The sequence below is a fragment of the Mobula hypostoma genome, chromosome 1 (genome assembly GCF_963921235.1).
Source record: "Mobula hypostoma chromosome 1, sMobHyp1.1, whole genome shotgun sequence".
In the NCBI taxonomy this organism is placed as follows: domain Eukaryota; kingdom Metazoa; phylum Chordata; class Chondrichthyes; order Myliobatiformes; family Myliobatidae; genus Mobula; species Mobula hypostoma.
In genome coordinates, this window is record NC_086097.1 from 168,398,596 (window position 1) to 168,420,666 (window position 22,071).

Genomic DNA, 22,071 nt, shown 5'->3' on the forward strand with positions numbered 1-22,071 from the left:
CGCGAACGTGCGCTGGGGTGGGGGAAGAATGCGCGCTCGTAGCCGCGGCGAAGCGGCTTGGGTGCGCGCTGATGGGCTCGGTGCGAGTCCACGGCTCGAGAAAAGAGTAAACTCAGTAGATCCTACAGATGCTGGAAATTTTAAGCAACACACAAAATGCCAGGGGAGCTCAGCAAGTCATGGAACATCTATGGAGGGGAATAAACAATCGACGTTTCTGGCCGAGCCCCTTCATCAAGGCTGGTATGGAAGAAAACAGATGTCATAATATGAAGGTGGGGTTGGGAGAGGAGTACAGGCTGGCAGGTGATAGGTGAGACCAGCTGAGGGGGAACGCGGGTGGGGATGAAGTGGGAGGGTGAACGGGTCGGGGATGGGAAATGAGGTAAGAAACTGAGAGGGGATAGGTGAGAGAGGTAGAGGGTTAAATAAGAAGGAATCTAATAGGAAAGGACAGTGGACCATGGAAGAAAGGGAAGGTGGAGGGAAATCAGAGAAGATGATGGGGAATGGTAATGAATAGAGAGAAGGGTGCGAGGGTGACCAGAAATTAAAATGGAAAGAGAGGGGGAGTAAAATTAATCCTTTAAAATGTACAGAGTCTTCCCTACTGCCATAGTGAGGCCAAATTCGGGTTGGAGGAGCAACACCTCATATTCCGCCTGGAGGTACGTACACGGATTTCTTTAAACTGGGCAAGTCTGTGGGCGGGACTATGGGAACGAGACGATTGGCTGAGCAGGGGAGATTGTGGGCGGGACGACGCGGCTGACGGACCTACCAGTGAGTGGGACTATTTGTCGGGAGAATGAACAGCCGACGTTTCGGGCTGAGACCCTTCATCAGGACTGAAAAGGAAGAGGGCAGAAACCAGAGTAGGAAAATGCGTGGAGGGGAAGGAGAGCAAGCTGGCAGGTGATAGGTGAGACCAGGTGAAGGGATGAAGTAAGAAGGTAGGAGATGGTCACCGGGAGTTCCTGCCATTTGCGGCGGATAAAGCGGTCTCCTAATCTGTACCGGGTCTCACCGATTTAGAGGAGGACACATCAGGAACCCCGGCATACTCACAGGTGAAGCGTCGCTCACCTGGAAGGACCGTCTGGGGCTCTGAATAGTCATGAAGGAGGAGGTGTAGGGACAGGTGTAGCATTCGTCACAGGTAAAAGTAGAGAGCGATTCCTGCGGAAAGGGGTGGGGGAGACGTTGGGTGGAAGGGAAAGGTGTGTTGTTGGAGCTGGCGGAAATAATGAAGAATGATGTACTGGATCCGTCGATTCGTGGGGTGGTAGGTAAAGGGGAGGGGAACTCCATCTCTAATATGGTGGCTGGAAGATGTGGTGAGAGCAGATGTGCTGGAAATGGAGATGTGGGTGAGGGCAACATCGACAGTGGTGGAAGGGAGACCACGTCCTTTGAAAGAAAGAGGCCATCTCAGATGTCCTGGGATGGAAAACCTCATCCTAAGAACACATGCGGTAGAGGCGGAGGAATTGAGAGAAGGAAGAACCATTTTTTTTCAAGTGCCGGAATGGGAAAGAGGAATAGTCAAGATAGCCGTGAGAGTCAGTAGATTTGCAAAACAAATCTGTAACCAGAGATGGAGACAGAGACAGAGAGCTCGAGAGCAGTGTGCGAGGTGGACCAAGTAAATTTGAGGGCGGGGTGGAAGTTCAAAGTAAAATTGATGAAATAGGCGGGCTCAGCACGGGGTACAGGAAGCAGCACTGATGTAGCGCTGAAAAAGGTGGGGGGCGTTAACATTTTAGGCTTGGAACATGGACTATTCTACGTAGCCTACGAAAATGCAGACATAGCAAGGGCCCCTGGCTACGCATTTAATTTGGAGAAAATGGGAAGCGTCGAAAGAGAAATGGTTGAATGTGACGATTAATCCGAGGAGGGGAGCTGGTTGAAAGAAAGAAGCAGAGAGCTTTAACGGTGGCTGAAAACTGTAGGAGTGGGCGTTCTATGGGCGTCGCGTAAACGTTGTCATGCACGCCTGCCCTGGAGGCGGAGCGACGGGCGGCAGCGCGCCCTGGTGCTCGCTCCCACGGATGGCAGCGGCTGAATCCATCTCCTCCGGAGCGGAGCCGCAGCTCGAGCCCGGCGCCGGTTAACTGGCCGTTTGTAGTCACGGAAGCCGCCGAGTCTGTCGGCGACCGGGCCGGTCACTGAGGGCTGTTGGCGGACGCAGCGGCCGCTGCTGCAGCCGCCGGTGCCGCAGAACGACGACATGAGGATCTGGAGCTCGGAGCATTTGTTCAGGTGATCCGTCGGCCCGCGAGTAACTGGCTGGAGGTGGAGAGGGGTGGCCCGGCCTCTCCGAAAGTAGGGGGAGGAGGATGGGGAGGGGGTTAGGGTGATGTCCCGGATTCTGCCGTGGTCTCGGGCAGAGGTGCAAACGTCCGGTACTCACCTTGATGTAAGAGGAGCGTGTCAGGCAGCATTTGAGAGGCAAAAGGACTGATGCAGGGTCTCAACCCGAACCGTCAACTTTCATACTCTGTCTCCACACAGGCTAATCGACCCGCTTTGAGTCTACCCGATTCCAGCGCCTGTTGTCCCTTACCCTTACTTTGCTGTGGACTCGTCGAAGAGATAGCTTGCCCTACTGATTAAGCTGGTGTAGGTCGGGGTATGCAGGCTTTGGCTATGAGGCGAACGTTATTCATCTTTACCACAGTTATGTTCACCTCAAAACTGACCATTTTTCCTTCTGTTTAAGATCTAATTTGCACTCAAATCTTTGTGCCATTTGTAGTTTTATGCTCCTGGTTGTAGTCGTTGCATTTATTATAGCCATGACTTCTTTGAGCTTCATGCAGATAATGAATCTCACTGCGCCTTATGGTATATGATAAACTAATCATATATTAAAGTGTATTACATGATATAAAAGGATCTGCCTTGACAAAGAAATTTGTCATAAGCTGGAGTGATAGGAAAATGACAGCTTGATTTGAAAGGCAAATTAATTGCAATGTGTCTCTTTCCCAGCTGCAACTAATTCATCTGGGAAATATCTACAATAATAAACCTTATGTTTGGAAAATAGATTTGGGCTGCAGTTGAGGCAAAATATCTACCTCTTTGTAACTACACTGGTCCAATGAAATAATGGCCACGCATCATGCAGATGTCCTTGAAGATTTATTTTTATATCTCTCTCTCTTTCTTCAGCAGACACCGTGAAAACTACAAGAAAATAAAAGACATAAAAAGTTTGAAACATACATCTCAGTCTTTTAAAGTCTCTCAAGCTAGTGTCTGCTGGTAAACAGGCCCAAAACACGTCAGCACAACAGAAGTGTGCTGAAATCAAATAAAGTCACTAAAAACTTATCACACTGTCCATATAAAGGCATGTCAACAACATTATACACAATATAAAACAAATAAAAACAATTACCATGTGTGCCTCTTGGACCACGTGCAGAATAAGGTTATTTTAGGGCCATGTGTCTTTCTCTGCTTCCAGATTGGTTCTGACCCATAATGCTACAGTCATGCTCTTAGTAAACTCTGGTCATGTGACCCATTACACTCTACATTAAATAACACCTTACATAAAAAGCACAAAATTTTTAATCAAACATTATTTAAAGATTTTTAAAAAGTCATAAATTTATGACAAAAACATATAAAATAAACATCGCAATGAAACATGTCTCCGAGACAGTTACACTCTTATCCAAACTTAGAATCTCAGCCACTTTGTATTTAGCCCTGGCTTATTCTTGCTTCAAAAGTTACTAGCTCAAATTCCACATGAGATTTCTGCTCATATTCAGGACTGACACATGAAATGCATATTGAGATGCAGATATTTCATTGAGTTTCAGTTCTCTCTCAAGTACACTTAAAAGGTGCACAGCATTATCTGAAGATCAGCACTTTTTCTCATTTTATGTACTGCTCTTTGGAGCAATGATGTCACATTTATTGATGACATCCAAATGGAACCTGCTGCCACTTCTCTGGTCATCTGTTGTATTTAAAATACAATATGTCTTGTACTTTAAGAGCAGATAATTATTTGGTAGACAGAAGCAATTGTCTTGGGAGCCTGATGTTTCAGTTGAATTGGATGGTTTGGAACTATACTTGACTTAAAAATGTGTTTTTGAGGATATATTTGGTTCATTACCAAGAACACCTGCTTCAACATCTGTAATCTCACCTGGCTCTATTCCTCTCTCAGTTCATCTAATGCTGAACTCTTCATTCATGCCATGATTACTTTAGGAATTGACTAGTCCAACTTCCTAGCCACTGTGAAATTGCTCTCAACCAAAATCCCATTATCTTTGTTCTAGCTCTCACAAAGCACGGTACAGACATTAGCACTGTCTTTGAGACTGATAATGACTTCCAGTCCAACAATGTTTTTTGTTAGTTTTCAGACTCCTGCATGACCTTGCCCTATTGTGATGTGCTGTCATAGTAAGTCATGTGGCTCACAACATTGTCTATTCATTTGGTAGAAATGTTTGGAGAAAATGTGATTTGATTGTGAACTTGTGAGGAATACATTTTGGTATAGAGAAAGGAGAATCACAATTTCTCCTGGAGTTAAACAACTTGATATCTTTGTAGTTGATTTCTAAGCTGTAGTGTATTTTACGTCTTTTTTCCCTGAGTTTTTAAAAATTAGAAGTACTTGTTCATGCATTTTAGATTATTATTGATTTTTATGCTAGATTTAAACTTTTTTAAACTTTGAATCATGCAATGCAGGAAGAGGCCATTATCCCTTCTATGACCAAATCATTTTATGTTGTGCGGTGATCTCAGTAATATTTGATGAAATATTTGCTTTTACTTGAAATGTTTGCTTTTCTTGTGATGCGTTTTAGCCATCCATGGGAGACGGTTATCAAAGCTGCAATGCGAAAATATCCGAACCCCATGAACCCCAATGTAGTTGGAGTGGATGTACTGGAGAGAAACCTTGATACTCGAGGGAGATTGCATAGCCAACGCCTGCTTTGTACAGAATGGGGAATCCCCAGCATTGTTATGACTGTATGTGAGCAACATTTCTATCTTTAATACTGACACCTTTTTTTTGTATTGTATGTCCAAAATCAATAGGAAGTTTTAAAAAACAAAAATGTTTACTTATATGAATGTAGAGACTTTAGGAGAATTGGCACAGTTGCTCCTTCTGAAGTAGATATTAAACTGGAAAAAAAATCGATAAAGTTTGATATAGTGATGATCTGTCAATTCAATTAGTTTTAACATTTGAGGATGACATAGTTTCTGACCTTGGGTGCTGTCTGTGTACAGTTTGTATGTTCTCCCTGTGAACACACACTTCAGTTTCCTCCTTTGTCACAAAGACATGCTGGTAAGTTAATTGGCTACTGTAGATTGCTCCTATTGTAGATCAACGAAAGTAGAATTGGTGAAGTAGGTAAGCATGTGAGAGAAAACTGTGCATTTCACTGTATGAGTCAATGTGCATGTGATAAATAAATCTGAAATAGGATACAGGGGAGAATGGGACTGACAGGATTGATCTAGACCTGGTGAGTAATTATAATTAAAATGATCAATTTTAGAAGTAATGTTTGTTCAATCCGAACAGAGAACAATGAAGGCATTAGGACAGGTTGCCTGTGAAAGACTGGCAAACTATTAAAGGGTATGATAAAAGGCAAGGAGTGACTAGCACTTAAAAATGTTCTGATAATGGTTCTCTACCCAAAATATCAACTCTCCATTTCCCTCCATAGATGCTGCCTGACCTACTGAGTTCTTCCAGCATTTTGTATGTTGCTGCAGATTTCCAGCATATATAGTCTTTCTTGTGTCTGCATTTAACAAAATAATATGTTTGTAAAAAGAAAAATTCCTTCCATTTGAAAATATGGTCCTGCAGATTGCAGAGAAAATAAATATGGTATTAGATCTTGGAGACTTAAAGTAGCCAGGAAAGGTAGAAATCCTGAAGACTGAGAACATTTTAGAATTTGACAAAGTATGGCCATGAAGTTGAAGGGGAAAATCAAACATTAGAGTAAACTTATTAAAAAGACAATAAGAATATCTTTATCCATGTTAAAAATGTCTATTAGTTAAAAGAAAAACAGTAGCAACAAGAAATGGGGGTCTGTTACATAGATGGTGGATTTATAACAGGAAATGAGAAAATGACAGGTAATTTATTAAGTATTATTATTGTTTGGCTTTGGTAAACAAAATACAAGAAACATTATAAGTGATGAAGAAATAAGGGTACAGTTTGGATGAGAAAATGAAAGAAGTACTGCTAGAGAAGATAACAAATCTGAAAGCTGGTAAGTCACAAGAACCTGATAATTTGCACTTCAAACTTTTGAAAGAAATGTATACAGAGGTGGTGGATGCTCTGAGATTTCTTGCAGGACTCTATAGATCCAGGAATGATTCTTGTAAATTGGTGGATAATATATGCAGCCTCACTTTTTAAGGAAGCAGAGCGAAAATTGGAAGCTACCTGTTAGCTTGACATCAGTAGTTAGCATAACTCTGGATCCTCAATAAAGGATGTGCTATCAAGACACTTAGACTCATATTAATTGTGCATTTTATTATGAAGAGGAAGTTGTATTAACTCATCTATCAGAGTTTTTTTGAAGGTGTGTCCAGAGAATAGATTAGGGGAAATCAGTGGAGGTGATGAAAAGGATGCAAAGGCTGAGAACTTGGAGAAAAATGATAGAAGAAAATCTGAGCAAAAATGTCAGATTTCCATGATGAGCGATTGATAACACTCAGTATAAACTTACATGTAACTAAACCCACCTATCATGGCATTTTGTTTTTTTTCTGCAGGCTTTTATCTTAAATGCAACGTTTCTCTATACTTGTAGCATAGGTCAGTTAAAATAATTAGAATGTTTTTGGCTTGGTGTAAAATCAAAACTACCTAGCCTGCTTTTCAAACAAATTTTAAATGTGGCAGTTGAGAAGCAATTTAAAAAATGCAGGCAATGGAAGCTGAAAATAAGAGCATATTTCTAGAAATTCTTGATAAGTTAGGCAGATCTGTACAGAAAGAACAGTTTCTCAGTTAACTTTATTTTTCTTCCTACTGAAAACAAGAATTTCCAGCATTCTTTTGCATTATAAATGTCAATATTGTTCGCAGCGATTGCTCCAACTGTCATTGCTGCAATGTTGTATTAAAATATGTACACTGTCTTAATTGCATTTACTATTATGTATTAAAAATGACTGCAATGTCTGGTGTGAATTCAAATGTTGTTTGCTGTCTGTGCTTCTATTACATTTTTTTTCTGGATTGAGGGAATTTGACATTTTACAGAACTTGAATCTCAATTAATGCCCCAGTGAGTTGATTCATATGGTAATCTTTTATAATATGTTTTTGTTAGATTCTGGGTACAAACAGGACCACAACATACATTAAAGAACATTCTGTTGTCGATCCAGTTGAACGAACTATGGAACTTTGTTCTTCTAATGTAAGTAAATTAATTTCAAACTTAAACTGCTATGGACCACCACTGGTTGGATTGTTTGGAGTTGATTATGAATATTTTCAACCATTTCTCAGAATCATAATCATTTTATTGCCAGTATGTGACACATAGCAGCGTTGATTGTGGCTCAGTGCCAAGCACAAAGCACAAGACAGTACCATAACAGAACAACACTTTACAAGACAATAATGCAAACAGCAATGAGCAATCAACAATTAGCAGAATGGTCACATGGGCAGACATCAATCAAACTTAAAGAAATGTGAACAGATCAACAGAACAAGGAGAGCAGGAAGGACCATTTAACAGATGTTGTGCAGGGACAGTTAGAATATTACACCTGAGTGAGTTGTTGAGAAGCAGGATGGCTACAGAAAAGAAGCTTCAAAGATGACATGTAGTCCTGGTGTTGATGGACTTGTGGCATCTCCCTGATGGCAGTTTGGTAAACAGGTGACTGCTAGGGTTGGGGCATCAGCAGTAATTTTTTTCAGCTTAGCCTTGATTTAATCCATCTGTAGACTATTTCAATATCATTGGACTTGTTATTCCTGAAGCTGTTATTGTAAAATCTTCAGGGAAAATTGCCATTCTCAAGTAATGTAATGTTATTTATGAAACAGTTGAAGATGATTCTGCCAGGGATCCTTCCCCAAGGAGTTCATGCAGTAATACCCTTGGATTATAATGAATGGGCTACCGTACTGGTACCTGTTTTTCTTAACATTATTTATTATTCATTCATTGAGGTACAGTGCAGAATAGGCACTTCTGGCCCTTCAAGTTACGTTACGCATTAACCCCTGATTTAACCCTAGCCTAATCACAGGACAATTTACAATGACTAATTAACCTACCAACCTGTCCACCTTTGGACTTTGGGAGGAAACCCACACAGTGATGAGGAGACGGTACGAACTCCTTTTAGACAGTGTGGATCCTTAAAGAAAGTACAAAGGAGGTGTGCAAGGCAAGTTTTTTTTATTTACACAGAATGCTGGGGGCCTGGACTGCACTACCAGAGGTGCTGGTGCGGGCAGATATTGTAGGAGTGTTTATTAGACTTTTAGATTGACACATGAATATAGAGAGAAGGGAAAGATATGGTCAACGTGTGGAAAAGGAGGATTAGATTGGTAAAAATCATTGGTTTAACTCGTGCAGCACATCATGGCCAAAGGTCCTTTCCTGTGCTGTACTGTTCTATGTTCTACATTAACTCCAGTCTTGGCACCAGATAGTTTTTAAAGCAGTAATTCTTTAAAGTTGAAGCAGATGTATCCACGTTTGAACAAAACTTTTAGTTGTTTATGTACAAGCTGTACGTTTGGTGCTAAAAGTAAATGAAGGTTTTGTGATTGTGAATCTATAATGTTAATCCTATTTTATTTTATTGCAGATAACTCTTACAAATTTAGTGTCAGTGGATGAAAGATTGATCTATCGACCTCATCCTGAGAATCCAGAAAAGTGAGTTGAGTTTGGATTTTAATAATGTCTTTGGTTTTACATGCAATATCAGTGTCTTGCAAGTTACATCTAAATAGCAATCATTATTCATTCTGCTGACAACTGCTCAGAGACATTGACGAATTTAGGGAAAATGGCCCTGAAATGCTTGATCCTGTTCTGCACCCTCTGTTGGATATTTTGGAAAAGCAACAATGAGGTTCATAAAACCAATCAGATTCAAGAAACTTTACTGAGTGCATAATTTCTTAGTCATAGGGCACAGAAACTAGGAAGTATTTCTTAGCTTTAAATTGTGCACTAGAAAGAAAATCAAGATAAAGGAAAGCATGGGTTGAAAGAGGTGTGAGAAATTTGTGAAAGAATGAGTCACCATATTTGTAAAATTTTAGAACCAAAGTGATTGTTTCCCATTTATTATTGGTGATCGCACTTTAAAAAATCATAGACACTTAAATAACTAGTGTTCTTCTGTTGCTTTTAGTAGGTTTTTGATGGGTAATTGCCACAACTTCATAACTATAAAGATTTCAGAGTTGAATCTCTTGGTGATTCAGCACTACAGGATATCCTAGAAGAATGAGATATCTTTGGCCAAAATTTTGGAATTTGATATTTAATTAATAGCACATACCCTAAAAATTGCTGTCCAGTTTATTCCATGATAATTGCCGATAATTAAGATCCGTTGTTAGAATCAGTGTACAATCCAGATTTTCTTTGTGAATTAGTGGATTTGGATTTGAGCAGTTAAGGGCTTTGATTTTTCAGATCAACACAGCCAGCAACGTTGTCTACCTGCTGATAAGGAGGTTAAAAGACAACGATATAACATAGCAGTAACTGTTTGGGAGAAATTGTGTACAGAGTAGAATCAAATTTGGGAATAAAGTTCTCCATCACAATAAAAGTCTCATTTTCAACACTTTTGTTGGATCAGAGAATGTTGCCACTTTGAATACAATAACATACATAACAGGAATAGGCCACTTAGCCACCTCAAGTCTGTTCTTCCATTCAATAAAATCATGGCAGATCTGTCTTGGGCTTCATCTCTTCTGTACCAGTTCTCCAAATCCTTCAATTCCCTGATCTTTCAAAAATATACCTACTTCCTCTTTTAAAATGTGAGTGTTTGGATATAATGAAAGTTATATAACTGAGAGATTAGTTCTTGTTTTTTGTTTTAGGACCATTTTGACCCAAGAAGCTATTATTACTGTAAAAGGAGTTATTCTAAGTAGCTATTTGGAAGGATTAATGGCCAACACCATTTCTGCTAATGCAGGAAAGGTACGTGTATAGATTCACAGATTTTTCTTAACCAAACATGCCCAAGGGACTAAATGGACTTTTCCTGTTCCAGTGCCTTTCGCATCTTCTGGAATTTCTAAAGCATTGCCCAATCAAGTATTTTTGCGGTGTATCTATTGCAAAGTAATATAAAGTTTTTTTTACTTTAACCAGTACACCATGAAGAACTCTTATTAAGTATTTTGCATCAATTTAGAGAGAGAAAATGGTTTTAACATCTCATACTAAAGGCAGTGCAGCATTCCTCAATACTACCCTCTGGAGTTTACATTACACTTTTTAAGCATTCAGGCCCTCAGGTTTATTCGTGAATTCACCGAAGAAGCTCTGCCTTGTTGAATCTTGTTAATTTTGTTACTCTGTCATTCCTATCTTATCTATGCTTGAGCTGTTGTATCTACTAACTTATGCAGTTCTATGCACCATTAACCTATTTTGGTTTAATTTTACTGTGTGTCTTTAAAGTTGAGGGACCTACTTGGCTTCCATGTCTACTACTTCTAAAGCTTAAAAAAATGAACCACTTTCTTCTCTACCTGTTACTGTCTCTCAGACTAATCCATTGAAATATCCTAAAATCTATCATTACCATTAAATTAACGAATCAACTTAATCTAATGATTCAGTAAATAGTTTTGTTTTATTATCCTTTGACATTGAATTCTGATACCCACCTTGGAATGTTTGGATAAATGAGAGTAGAATTCAAATCAGCTTATTTGTTTGGATAAGGGATGATTATTACTTCACATGTAAAAAAAAATTAATTCTATAACATTATGGCTAATCTGATTGTAACTTAAACTCTGCATTCCTTCATATCCCCAGTAGTTTTTTCTCAAATCCCCTTGCCTGCCAAGAATCTTTCTTTGCCTTAAATGTACTACCATCCTTTGAGGAAAAAAAGTTCCAAAGATACATAGAATTCTATAACAAATCATATGGCTATGTATATCTCTTGAATATTTGATCCTTTAGTAACTCTGACTTCAGATTCTCCTAAAGAGGTAACATCCTCTCCATATCCATCCTCTGAAGGTTTCTCAGGATCTTGTATGTTTTAATCAATATTCCTTTCACTCATGTAAACTCCAGTGGATGTTAACCTCATCTGTAAAGCTTTCCCTCATAAGGCCACACTTTGTATAAAGAATATAAACATTGTCTGAATACCTTGAGTGAAGATAAAACTTGCCGTTAAAGGACTGTATGAAGAATTTTAGTTTTTATCCTACTATTAATACAAAAAAGATGTTTTATTGTATGGTGAGAATACTGCAGACTTTGTATGCCCCTGTATGACATTCCTTTTCTGTGTTGCTCTAGGGGTGGGATGCTATTGAGTGGATAATTCAAAACTCTGAAAGTGTTAACTAACAGCTTACACTTCTGCAATTTGCATTAACCAGTGGTAACTATTTATTGAAATACCCAGCTAGTCTAATGTTTTATTGCATGTAATGGGCTCATGTTTGAGTGGCATGGACTGCATGTTTGTTATGCTTATAGCTAGCTATAATTTAGAAGGTGTGCTATCTTGTCATTAAAAAAATCAAATGTTTAATCTTTCAGCTGTATATATTTTACACCATGTGTTGCATTTTTCCCAAACATGCATTGATTATAGCATCTATCCTCTGGTACTTAAAAAAATGATGTGCATTGTCTTGGGTGAATTTTGATAGAGAAGCAGGGTCATTTCAGAGTTTTGGGTCGTTGAGTGGTATCAGTTAGTGGCCACTCCTGAGGGATGATTATGAAAGAAACCTTGTTTGCTCGGTTTGAAGCATTAGATATATTTTATAGTGATAAGTTAATATAAAATTAAAATCTTTAAAATACTAAACAAGGTCTTAGTTTAGTACAAATTGTTACAGATTTTTGAGAGTTCTGTCAACTGCATTGTGTACTTTGAGTATTGAGGGTTATTTTTTAACCCGAGAAAGAGAGAGAGGACAGCCACCTTAAACCTGAAATCACATTTGTTTCATTCGATCTGACTTTGAATGAATTTCTGGAACAAATGATTAAGAGTGGACTGTTTAGACTATAGTGTCTGATTTATCAATGAAATCACTGGTGATTGTTAACATCCATCTTCCACATAGCCTCTTTAGAAAATCAATCTTGAATTTAAAATTAACTAAAGTTAATTAAGCTGAATTAATGACAGCTAAAGTTTGAAAAGCTGAATTTTGAGCGTACTTTAAACATTATGTCTATGGGCTTCAGCATCGATTATTCATGGCGAACGAGTTCCAGTTTCTGCCACCCTCATTTCTTTGGTTTCCTAACTTGAAGGATGAGCTGTAATTTTTAGACTCCTGCCCCTTTGGCTTTTTTGCCTACCTTGACTCCCGCATGTAAGATGACAGAAAGCTTGATTTCACAGAATCATACTGGACAGAAATGGGCTCTTTCAGCCCACCTCTTTCTTGCTATCTGTGATGCCTACATAGTACTTGCATACTTTATGAACTTCTTTGGTTCTTTAACTTCAACTTAAGGCAATAGATGGAGATTGATGACGTGCAGATATATTCTACTGTTTTTCCTTTTGGGAATCCAAGTATTTACTGAAGAGGATCTTTTATAAAGTTCTGTGACTATAGGAAAATAGATACTGTTTATATCCATTATTTTTTAAAGTTATCCATGGGATGATACTTGTGCAAGGGTTTTGCATGCCAAAATGTACTTTTCTATACATTTTGTGAGTAACAACAGATGAATATTACAAAACCAAATTGAAATTATTTATTGCTTTAGATGTTAGCTTTTAATTTTAGTCAGTGATTTGTTTTGATAATATTTCTGTTCTGCAGGTGCATGACAGAAATATCATTTGTGTATTGGTATTTCATTGTGAAACTTGACCTGTATTTATTTTTAATTGTTGTAATTCAACCTTTGTTTTCCAGATTATATTATCTTTCCTCCAGCCTGTGTATCCTCCAGACCATTCTAGGCATGTAATCTGAAACTGTTCTGCTGTTATGTACTGTAGCTAAGGAGTATTTTTTACTGAGAAAAACTTATTTCATCATTTGGTAGAAAAGCCAAGCATTGAAGAATAATACAAGTATATCTGTGTTAATCTTTCTCTCAGATTCTATGTGTAATGGCCACAATTAGTTGAAAGATGCCTTGCATTTTGACTCATTTGTGCACATCCATTGTGGATTCTTTATCCCGTGCAAAGTTGGTCTTTCAAGTTGAATATAAATTAGTGATTTGCTTCAAAAAAGTACAGATGTAATTTTATAAGTTGTTCTTTGATAAGTCTGTGCATAGATAACAAATAGGAATAGGACTATGACAGGCAGCAGAAACAGTACTAATTCTGGAATCCAGAATTATACAGTATAAGGTTGCATAAAACAAGAGCATGAATAGGTCAGTCAATCAACCTTTGGAGTTCATTCAGTCAGATCATGGCTGATCCTGATCCAACCTAAGTCTCAACATTACTTTCCCATTTGCTCCCCATACCCTTTGATTCTTTTGTCAGTCACCATTTGATTCTAATGTTCTCCTGGACAGAGAATACCTAAGATTCACGACCCTCAGAAGAACTTTTTCTTCATCCATCCTCAAACTTCTTATTCTGGCAACACACAAAATGCTGGAGGAACTCAGCAGGCCAGGCAGCATCTATGGAAAAAAATCCTGCTGAAGGGTCTAGGCCTGAAACGTCGCCTGTACTCTTTTCCATAGATGCTGCCTGGCCTGCTGAGTTCCTCCAGCATTTTGTCTGTGTTGCTTGGATTTCCAGCATCAGCAGATTCTCTCTTGTTTGTGATTTGACTCCTTATTCTGAATGCCTAGATGATATCTATGGAGAAGTATCTCTTCACAATCTTAAATATTTAAGTAAGATCACCACTCGCTATTCTAAACTATAATTACAACACCATATCCATCAACTTTTATCAATCTTTTCAAACCAGTTTTTGTTCTGTATTTAAGGAATTATATACTTGCCTGCAGTAAAAATGTATTATTTCTTAAGTAGGGAGTCAAATCTATGTGCAGTAGTTCAGTTTCAGTCTCACACACTGCCCTGCAAAGCTGTATCAAATCTACTCCATGTTAATATTGTAAAAAATATTAGTCTTACTTATAGTTCCTATACCTGCATGCTAACCTTTTGGTGCTTCATGCTTTAGAATTTTCTTGGATTCCTTTGAACTGCATCATTTACTTATTCTATCACACTCTAACTAATTATCCAATAATGGATAATCACATTTCCCCATAATAAATAGCAATTTTGAACCAGGCATCTATATTATTTCGCTCACTTCTCCTGGAGTAACAAGGCAATTGTCCTCTGTATGATTTAGGATCTGTAATTCATGCTTATAAAATGAGAGAGGTTACGATATTCCCCTTTAGAGTTAACGGAACATATTCCACTAATTCTCTCAGCAGTGAAGAAGTTTGCATTCATTTATCAGCACCTTTTAGTCTTAATTTCTGCTTAATTCCTTTATCTATGTTCTCTTTCAGGGCTGCAAAGCTATAGAGTGGGTAATAAACAAGACAAATGAGACTGAAGAATTATCAGCATCCGTCCAAGAGAATGTAAAGTCACCAACAGCTGTAGCAGCTGCTGAAGATTGATGACCCCTGGTTGTGCCACACCTCTGACTTCTATTCAGGAAATTCACTTAGTAATGTGTTCGGTGTTATTTTAAGATGTCGTACCTTTTTTATGGAAAGACATTATAAGCTGCAAAATTGACTTTGGATGTATCAAACATTCAGGTCATTAAAATAAACAGCCAGCAGCCAAGCCTGTGAACATGGGGTACCAAGTTTCAAATTATTTATAGTAAGTTTTGTTTTTATAGTGTCCTTTGTTTGACCAACATCTAGTCAATAACAGTTCACAAAGTGGCATCTTTTGGTAGGTGTGTATGTATTTTTCTTTAAAGTAAGTGGTCTTATCCTTGAAATGCAACCAGAGGCATGGACAAGCATATGCACCTAAAGGAGCGTGCTGTTTGGCACCTATTGCGTTGCACTGGATTAATACTTGACTGTGTAGTGGTTAATGTTGATGCCTTACAGCACTGAGTTAACAAAATGTTTATGTTTCAGAATGATGGTACAACGTCCTAAGTAAAATTTATTTTTATCATGAAGTTGAAATTTGGTTGTCTATCATTAGTGGCAGATCTCTGGAGGCTGGCCAGCTAGAATGCATAGGCATTCAACCAATGTTTTGGTCCTAAACTATAAAGAAATATGTATTTGAAGTCAGCCTAAGTATGTGGGCTGAACAAAAGTACACTGACCAGTAACTCAATCACTTCAGCACAGCACTGTTACCATAAAGATGTAACGCAATTTTGTGAAAGGCACGCATATCATAGTTCCAGAAATATTTCTATCAACGCAAAACTATTTACAATGTTTGCGCAAAAGGATTCCCATACCAGTCAGCTTTAGATAACTTCTAGCTTGACATTTGGACTATTTTTGCATAATTCTTTCTCAAATAATTTCATTTTGTTCCAATACAATTATTTTAAAAACATTTAACAGAGGTTAGATTGTTTTCTGAATATTTATGTATTTAAATCCTGACTTGTGCTTAAAATACAGGATATTTTCTCTGAAATACCTTGTTTTTTTTCCAACATTATCATGTATTTAAAAAAAACTCTGAAAATTCTTTAGAATAGCAAGTTGAGGCATACTGTATTTTGGAGAAGTAAACTGAAATTGATTGTACTGTATCCATGCAATCTGCAGCTGACAATCCTTGTTTAACTTTTAGCATTAAATCCACATGTATTCTGCTCTCCCGAGCATGTGGATCAGTGGAGAACAACTCATTTACTTGTGATTTTGATAGCAGTGTTTCTGTTTCCTATTTATGTGACTAGAAAATGTTGGAAACAGTCTGCTAACAAGGGTGGGGTTCAGGCCCAATCTAACCCACAGCTTCAACTGCCTGTTGCAGTATACCTGTCTCTCTATGGGGTAGCAAGGTTCTTTCTACCATGGGATGAGTCTCAGAGTCACAGAACACTAAAGCACAAACAAGCCCTTTAGCCCATCTAGCCTGTGCCCAACAATTAAACTGCCTCGAGTCAATTATCTGCACCCAGACCGTAGCCCTCCATACCCATCCCATTCTTGTACCTATCCAAATTTCTCTTAATTGTTGAAATTGGACCCCCATCCACCACTTGCATTGGCAGCTCATTCCGCACTCTGAGTGAAGAAGCCCCCCCTTTTGACCCTGTTCACCTTTCACCCTTAACTTATGACCTCTAGTTGTAGTCTCACCCAATCTCAGTGGGCAAAGTTGCTTGCATTTACCTTGTTTATCACCCCTCATAATTTTGTATACCTCTATCAAATCTCCCGTCCATCTTCTATATTCCCAGGAATAAAGTCTTAACCTACTCAATCTTTCCCTGGAACTTAGGTCCTCAAATTCTGACAACATCCTTGTAAATAAGATTGAAAGAGAGCAAAGAAAATTTACACCTTTCCTGTAGGCAGTTGACGAAAGCTGCACACAGTACTTCAAATTAGGCCTCAATAATGTTGTATACAATTTCAACATAATATCCCAACTCTACTCAGTACATTGGCCTTCATTAAACCATGTGCCAAAAGCTTACTTTTCAACCCATGGCTAAGGATGCCACTTCCAAGGAATCTTGGATCTGTATTGCCAGATCCCTCTGTTCTACTGCACTCGTCAGTGCCTTACCACTGACCATGTAAGACTTATACTGGTTGTCGTCCCAAAGTGCAATGCCTCACATTTGTCTGCATTTAATTTCATCTGCCATTTTTCCAGCTGATCCAGACCCTGCTGCGAGCTTTAATAGTCTTCCTCACAGTCCACTATACCCAAAATCTTGGTGTCATCTGCAAATTTTTCTGATGCAGTTTACCACGTTATCATCCAGTTGCTATAGATGACAAGCAACAATGGACCCAGTACTAGCCCCTGCAGAATGCCACTAGTCACAGACCTCCAAACAGAGAGGCAACCATTTACAACCATTCTCCTGCAAAGCCAGAGACTAATCCAATTTATTACCTCATCTTGACCAACCTCCCATACAGGACCTTGTCAAAGGCATTGCTAAGGTCCATGTAGACAACATCCACTGCCTTGCCTTCATCAACTTTCCTGGTAGCTACCTTAAAAAACTGTATAAGATTGACTAGACCTGACTTACCACGTACAAAGCCATGCTGACTAGCCCTAATCAGTCCCTGTCAACCCAAATACTTATAGATCCAGTCCCTTAGAATACTTTCCAATAGCTTTCCCACCTATATTGTCAAGCTGACTGGCCTATAATTTCCTGGCTTATTCTTAGGGCTTTTCTGGAAAAAAAAGAGAACAAATTTATCTATCCTCCAATCCTCTGGCACCCTACCCATGGCTAAGGATGTTTTAAATATCTCTGCTAGGACCCTGGCATTTTCTGCACTTGCCTCCTGCAGGGTCTGAGGGAACACCTTGTCAGGTCATGGGGATTTATCCACCTAATACGTCTCTTTCAGCTCCATGTATAGATTACCATTCTGATCTTCTAGAGAACCAATTTTGTCCCCTGCTATCCTTCTGCTCTTAATATATTTGTAGAAGCCCTTAGGATTCTCCTTCACTTTGCTAGAGCAGTCTCATATCTTCTTTTAGCCCTTCTGATTTCCTCCTTAAATGTTCTCTTGCATTTCTTATACCTACTCCTTTAGAATCTCATTTGTTTCCGCCTACCTATACCTGCTGTGCATCTCCTTTTTCTTAACCAGGGCCTTAACACCTCTCAAAAACGAAGGTTCCCTTATCCTTGCCTTTTATTCTGGCAGGAACATAGAGACTGTACTCTCAAGAATTCACTTTTGATGGCTTCCCACTTACTAGGTACAGCTTTGGTAGAGAACAGCCTGTCCCAATCCACATTTGCCAGATCGTTTCTAATACCTTCAAAATTGGCCTTTCTCCAATTTAGAATCTTAACTCCAGGACTAGACCTATTCTTTTCTATAATTACCTTGAAAGTAACGGCATTATGCTCACTAGATGCAAAGTGTGCCCCTTCATAAACTTTTATTACCTGCCCTGTCTCTGTCCCTCACAGGAGATGTGGTTTCACCCTCTCTCTAGTTGGAATTTATATGTACTGTTTAAGGAAACTTTCCTGAATGCATTTGACAAACTCCCTCCCTTAAATCCGGTTTACAGTATGCTGATGAAAAGTAATGTGTCTTGTTTCTCTTAAAGTGGTACCTTGTTGGATTTTAATTACGTAGCCTAGTAATTTGGATTTCCCAATATAAGGAATCCATTACATAGTCATTATCTTGCAATTGGAGGGAGAAGGCAGAAATTCGAACGGACTGGGATGTCTGAGATTATAAAAATCCTGCCTTAATGAAATCCATGCCTCTTTCCTCTGGAAATCCGGCAGACATCATGGAAAGCTAGCCAATTTTTGGATTGATCCAGAAGTTTTTTTTTTCTCCAAGAATATATTTACATAGAAAACTTAAACTGTTTGGATGTTATAATAGCAAATAAGTATCAAATGGACGAATAGGATTAATAAGTTATCTGAAAAGAGATGAACTGCTTAGAATATGCTGTACAGCACTAGGTATCTTTACTAATTCATGATTTTTTTTTTAGAGGATTCAGGCGTTGCCTTCTCACTCTAATCTTGAATGCATTGTGGAAAAGAGTATAGTCAACGTTTCGGGCCCAGAACCTTCATTGGGACTCAATACGTACTCTTTTCCATAGGTACTTAGTGGCCTGCTGAGTTCCTCCAGCTTTGTGTGTGTGTTGTTTGGATTTCCAGCATTTGCAGAATTTCTCTTGTTTGTGACACCAGTGTAGGAAAGCTTTGCTGTAGTTATAAATAATGTTGTAAACCACAACTGAAGTACTGAATGTAGATTTGGATGCTTTGTTTATGGGAAGATGTACTTGCCACAAACAAATATAAGAGTGGGTATGTTGGACCTATAGTCTTTTGAAGTTTAGAAGAATAAGAAAGTCGGTGAAATATAAGAACCTGGGCAGATGCTGATCAGAGTAGATGTTGAGAGGCTATTTCCTTCAGGGGGAAGAATTGAGAAGTCGGGGTGAATAGTCTTAAGCAAAGTCTCCATTTAAGATGAGCTTAGAAGGAATTTCTTTTTCTAAAGAGAGTTGAATCTTTGGAATCTTCTGGCTCTCAGATTCATAGATATTGAGTTCTTCATTACATTAATGGATGAGACATGATTAGACTTTAGGAGAATGGAGGGTTACAGAAAACAGACAGGAATGTAGAGCCAAAGACAAGATCAGAGTAACTATGGTCTCTCTGAATGGCAAACAATCCCAATGGGCAGTAAAGCCTACTATTTAGAACATAGAAAACTCACAGCACAATACAGGCCCTTCGCCCCACAAAGCTGTGCCGAACATGTCCTCACCTTAGAAATTACCTAGGGTTACCCATAGCCTTCTATTTTTCTAAGCTCCATGTACCTATCCAGGAGCCTCTTAAAATACCCTATCATATCCGCCTCCACCACTGTCGCCGGCAGCCCCTTCCATGCACTCACCACTCTCTGCATAAAAAAAACTTACCCTGACATCTCCTCTGTACCTACTTCCAAGCACCTTAAAACTGTGCCCTCTCATGTTAGTCATTCAGCCCTGGGAAAAAGCCTCTGACTATCCACATAATCAATGCCTCTCATCATCTTATATACCTCTATCAGGTCACTTCTCATCCTCTGTCACTCCAAGGAAAATAGGCTGAGTTCACTCAACCTATTCTCATTCTCATAAGGCACACTCCCCAATCCAGGCAACATCCTTGTAAACCTCCTCTGCACCCTTTTCTATGGTTTCCACATCCTTTCTGTAGTGAGGCGACCAGAACTGAGCACAGTACTCCAAGTGAGGTCTGACCAGGGTCCTATATAGCTGCAACATTAGCTCTCGGTCTCCTAAATCCATTTCCACGATTGATGAAGGCCAATACACCGTATGTCTTCTGAACCACAGAGCCAACCTGCTCAGCTCCTTTGAGTGTCCTACGGACTCGGACCCCAAGATCCCTTGATCCTCCACACTGCCAAGAGTCTTACCATTAATACTATATTCTGCCATCATATCATTGACCTACCAAAATGAGACGTCACTTCACACTTATCTGGGTTGAACTCCATCTGCCACTTCTCAGCCCAGTTTTGCAGTCCTATCAATGTCCCCTTGTAACCTCTGACGGCCTTACACACTATCCACAACACTTCCAACTTTTGTGTCATCAGCAAATTTACTAACCCCTCCCTCCACTTCCTCATCCAGGTTATTCATAAAAATCAGGAAGAGCAGCATTCCCAGAAGACATCCCTGAGGCACACCACTCTGGTCAACGACCCCCCCCCCCCATGCAGAATATGACCCACCTACAACCACTCTTTGCCTTCTGTGGATGAACAAAGCAACGTTCCTCTTTGGGATTTCATGCCTCCTTACTTTCTCAATAAGCCTTGCATGGGGTACCTTATCAAATGCCTTGCTGAAATCCATATACACTACATCTACTGCTCTATCTTCATCCATGTGTTTAGTCACATTCTCAAAAAATTCAATCAGGCTGGTAAGGTACGACCTGCCTTTGACAAAGCCATGCTGACTATTCCTAATCATATTATGCTTCTCCAAATGTTCATAAATCCTGCCTCTCAGGATAATTTCTCCATTAACTTACCAACCACTGAAGTAAAACTCATTTGTCTATAATTTCATGGGCTATCTCTACTCCCTTTCTTGAATAAAGAAATAATATCTGCAATCCTCCAGTCCTTCTCTGGAACCTCTCCCGTCCCTATTGTTGATGCAAAGATCATTGCCAGAGGCTCAGCAATCTCTTCTCTCACCTCCCACAGTAGCCTGGGGGTACACCTCATCCAGTCCCAGTGACTTATCCAACTTGATGCTTTACAAAAGCTCCAGCACATCCTCTTCCCCTGAATATCTACATGCTGCAGCTTTTCAGTCTGCTGTAAGTCTGGTATCTGACAATTGCCAAGATCCTTTTCCAGCTAGTGAATACTCTTGAAGCAAAGTACTCATTAAGTACCTCTGCTATCTCCTCTGGTTCCATACACACTTTTCCACACTGTCAAACTTGATTAGTTCTGTTCTCTCACAACGTCTTATCCTCTTGCTCTTCACGTACATGTAAAATGCCTTGGGGTTTTCCTTAATCCTGTCCACCAAGGCCTTCTCATGGCCCTCTCTGGCTCTCTTAATTTCATTCTTAAGCTCCTTCCTGCTAGTCTTATCATCTTCTAGATATCTATCATTACCTAGTTTTTTGGACCTTTCGTAAGCTCATCTTTTCTTTCTTGACTAGATTTACAACAGCCTTTGTACACCACAGTTCCTGTCCCCTCACCCATCCTTTCCCTGTCTCATTGGCAATTAGGTACCTATGCAGAACTTGCTCATGCCAAGTATCCCCTGAACATTTGCCACATTTCTTCCATACGTTTCCCTGCAAGAACATCTGTTTCCAATTTATGCTTCCAAGTTCCTGCCTGATAGCATCATATTTCCCTTACTCCAATTTAAACACTTTCCTAACTTGTCTGTTCCTATCCTTCACCAAAGCTATGGTAAAGGAGATAGAATTGTGATCACCATCTCCAAAATGCTCTCCCACTGAGAGAAATCCCACACTTGGCCAGGTTCATTTCCCAATACCAGATCAAGTACAGCCTCTCCTCTTGTAGGCGTATCCACATA

General features: G+C 39.3%; 1 protein-coding gene across 9 annotated transcripts; it reads left to right on the plus strand.

Annotated features, from left to right (window-relative positions):
• The first annotated feature begins 59 nt into the window (after window positions 1-59).
• On the plus strand, window positions 60-20,209 carry prelid3a (PRELI domain containing 3A). Of its 9 annotated transcripts, none has more exons than XR_010019362.1 (8): window positions 60-243; window positions 4,857-5,025; window positions 7,386-7,475; window positions 8,893-8,963; window positions 10,154-10,256; window positions 11,604-11,688; window positions 13,199-13,245; window positions 14,790-14,881. XR_010019362.1 is itself a non-coding variant. In XM_063059515.1 (7 exons), the coding sequence occupies exons 1-7, from the start codon at window positions 191-193 to the stop codon at window positions 14,803-14,805; spliced, it is 549 nt and encodes a 182-aa protein (XP_062915585.1). In that variant the 5' UTR covers window positions 60-190; the 3' UTR covers window positions 14,806-20,209. The 9 variants fall into 9 exon arrangements, 7 of the variants coding, with proteins under 7 accessions (XP_062915585.1, XP_062915573.1, XP_062915613.1 ...); XR_010019363.1 differs by lacking the exon at window positions 60-243 and adding an exon at window positions 1,962-2,265; XM_063059515.1 differs by lacking the exon at window positions 11,604-11,688 and having other exon boundaries at window positions 14,790-20,209.
• The last annotated feature ends 1,862 nt before the right edge of the window (window positions 20,210-22,071 follow it).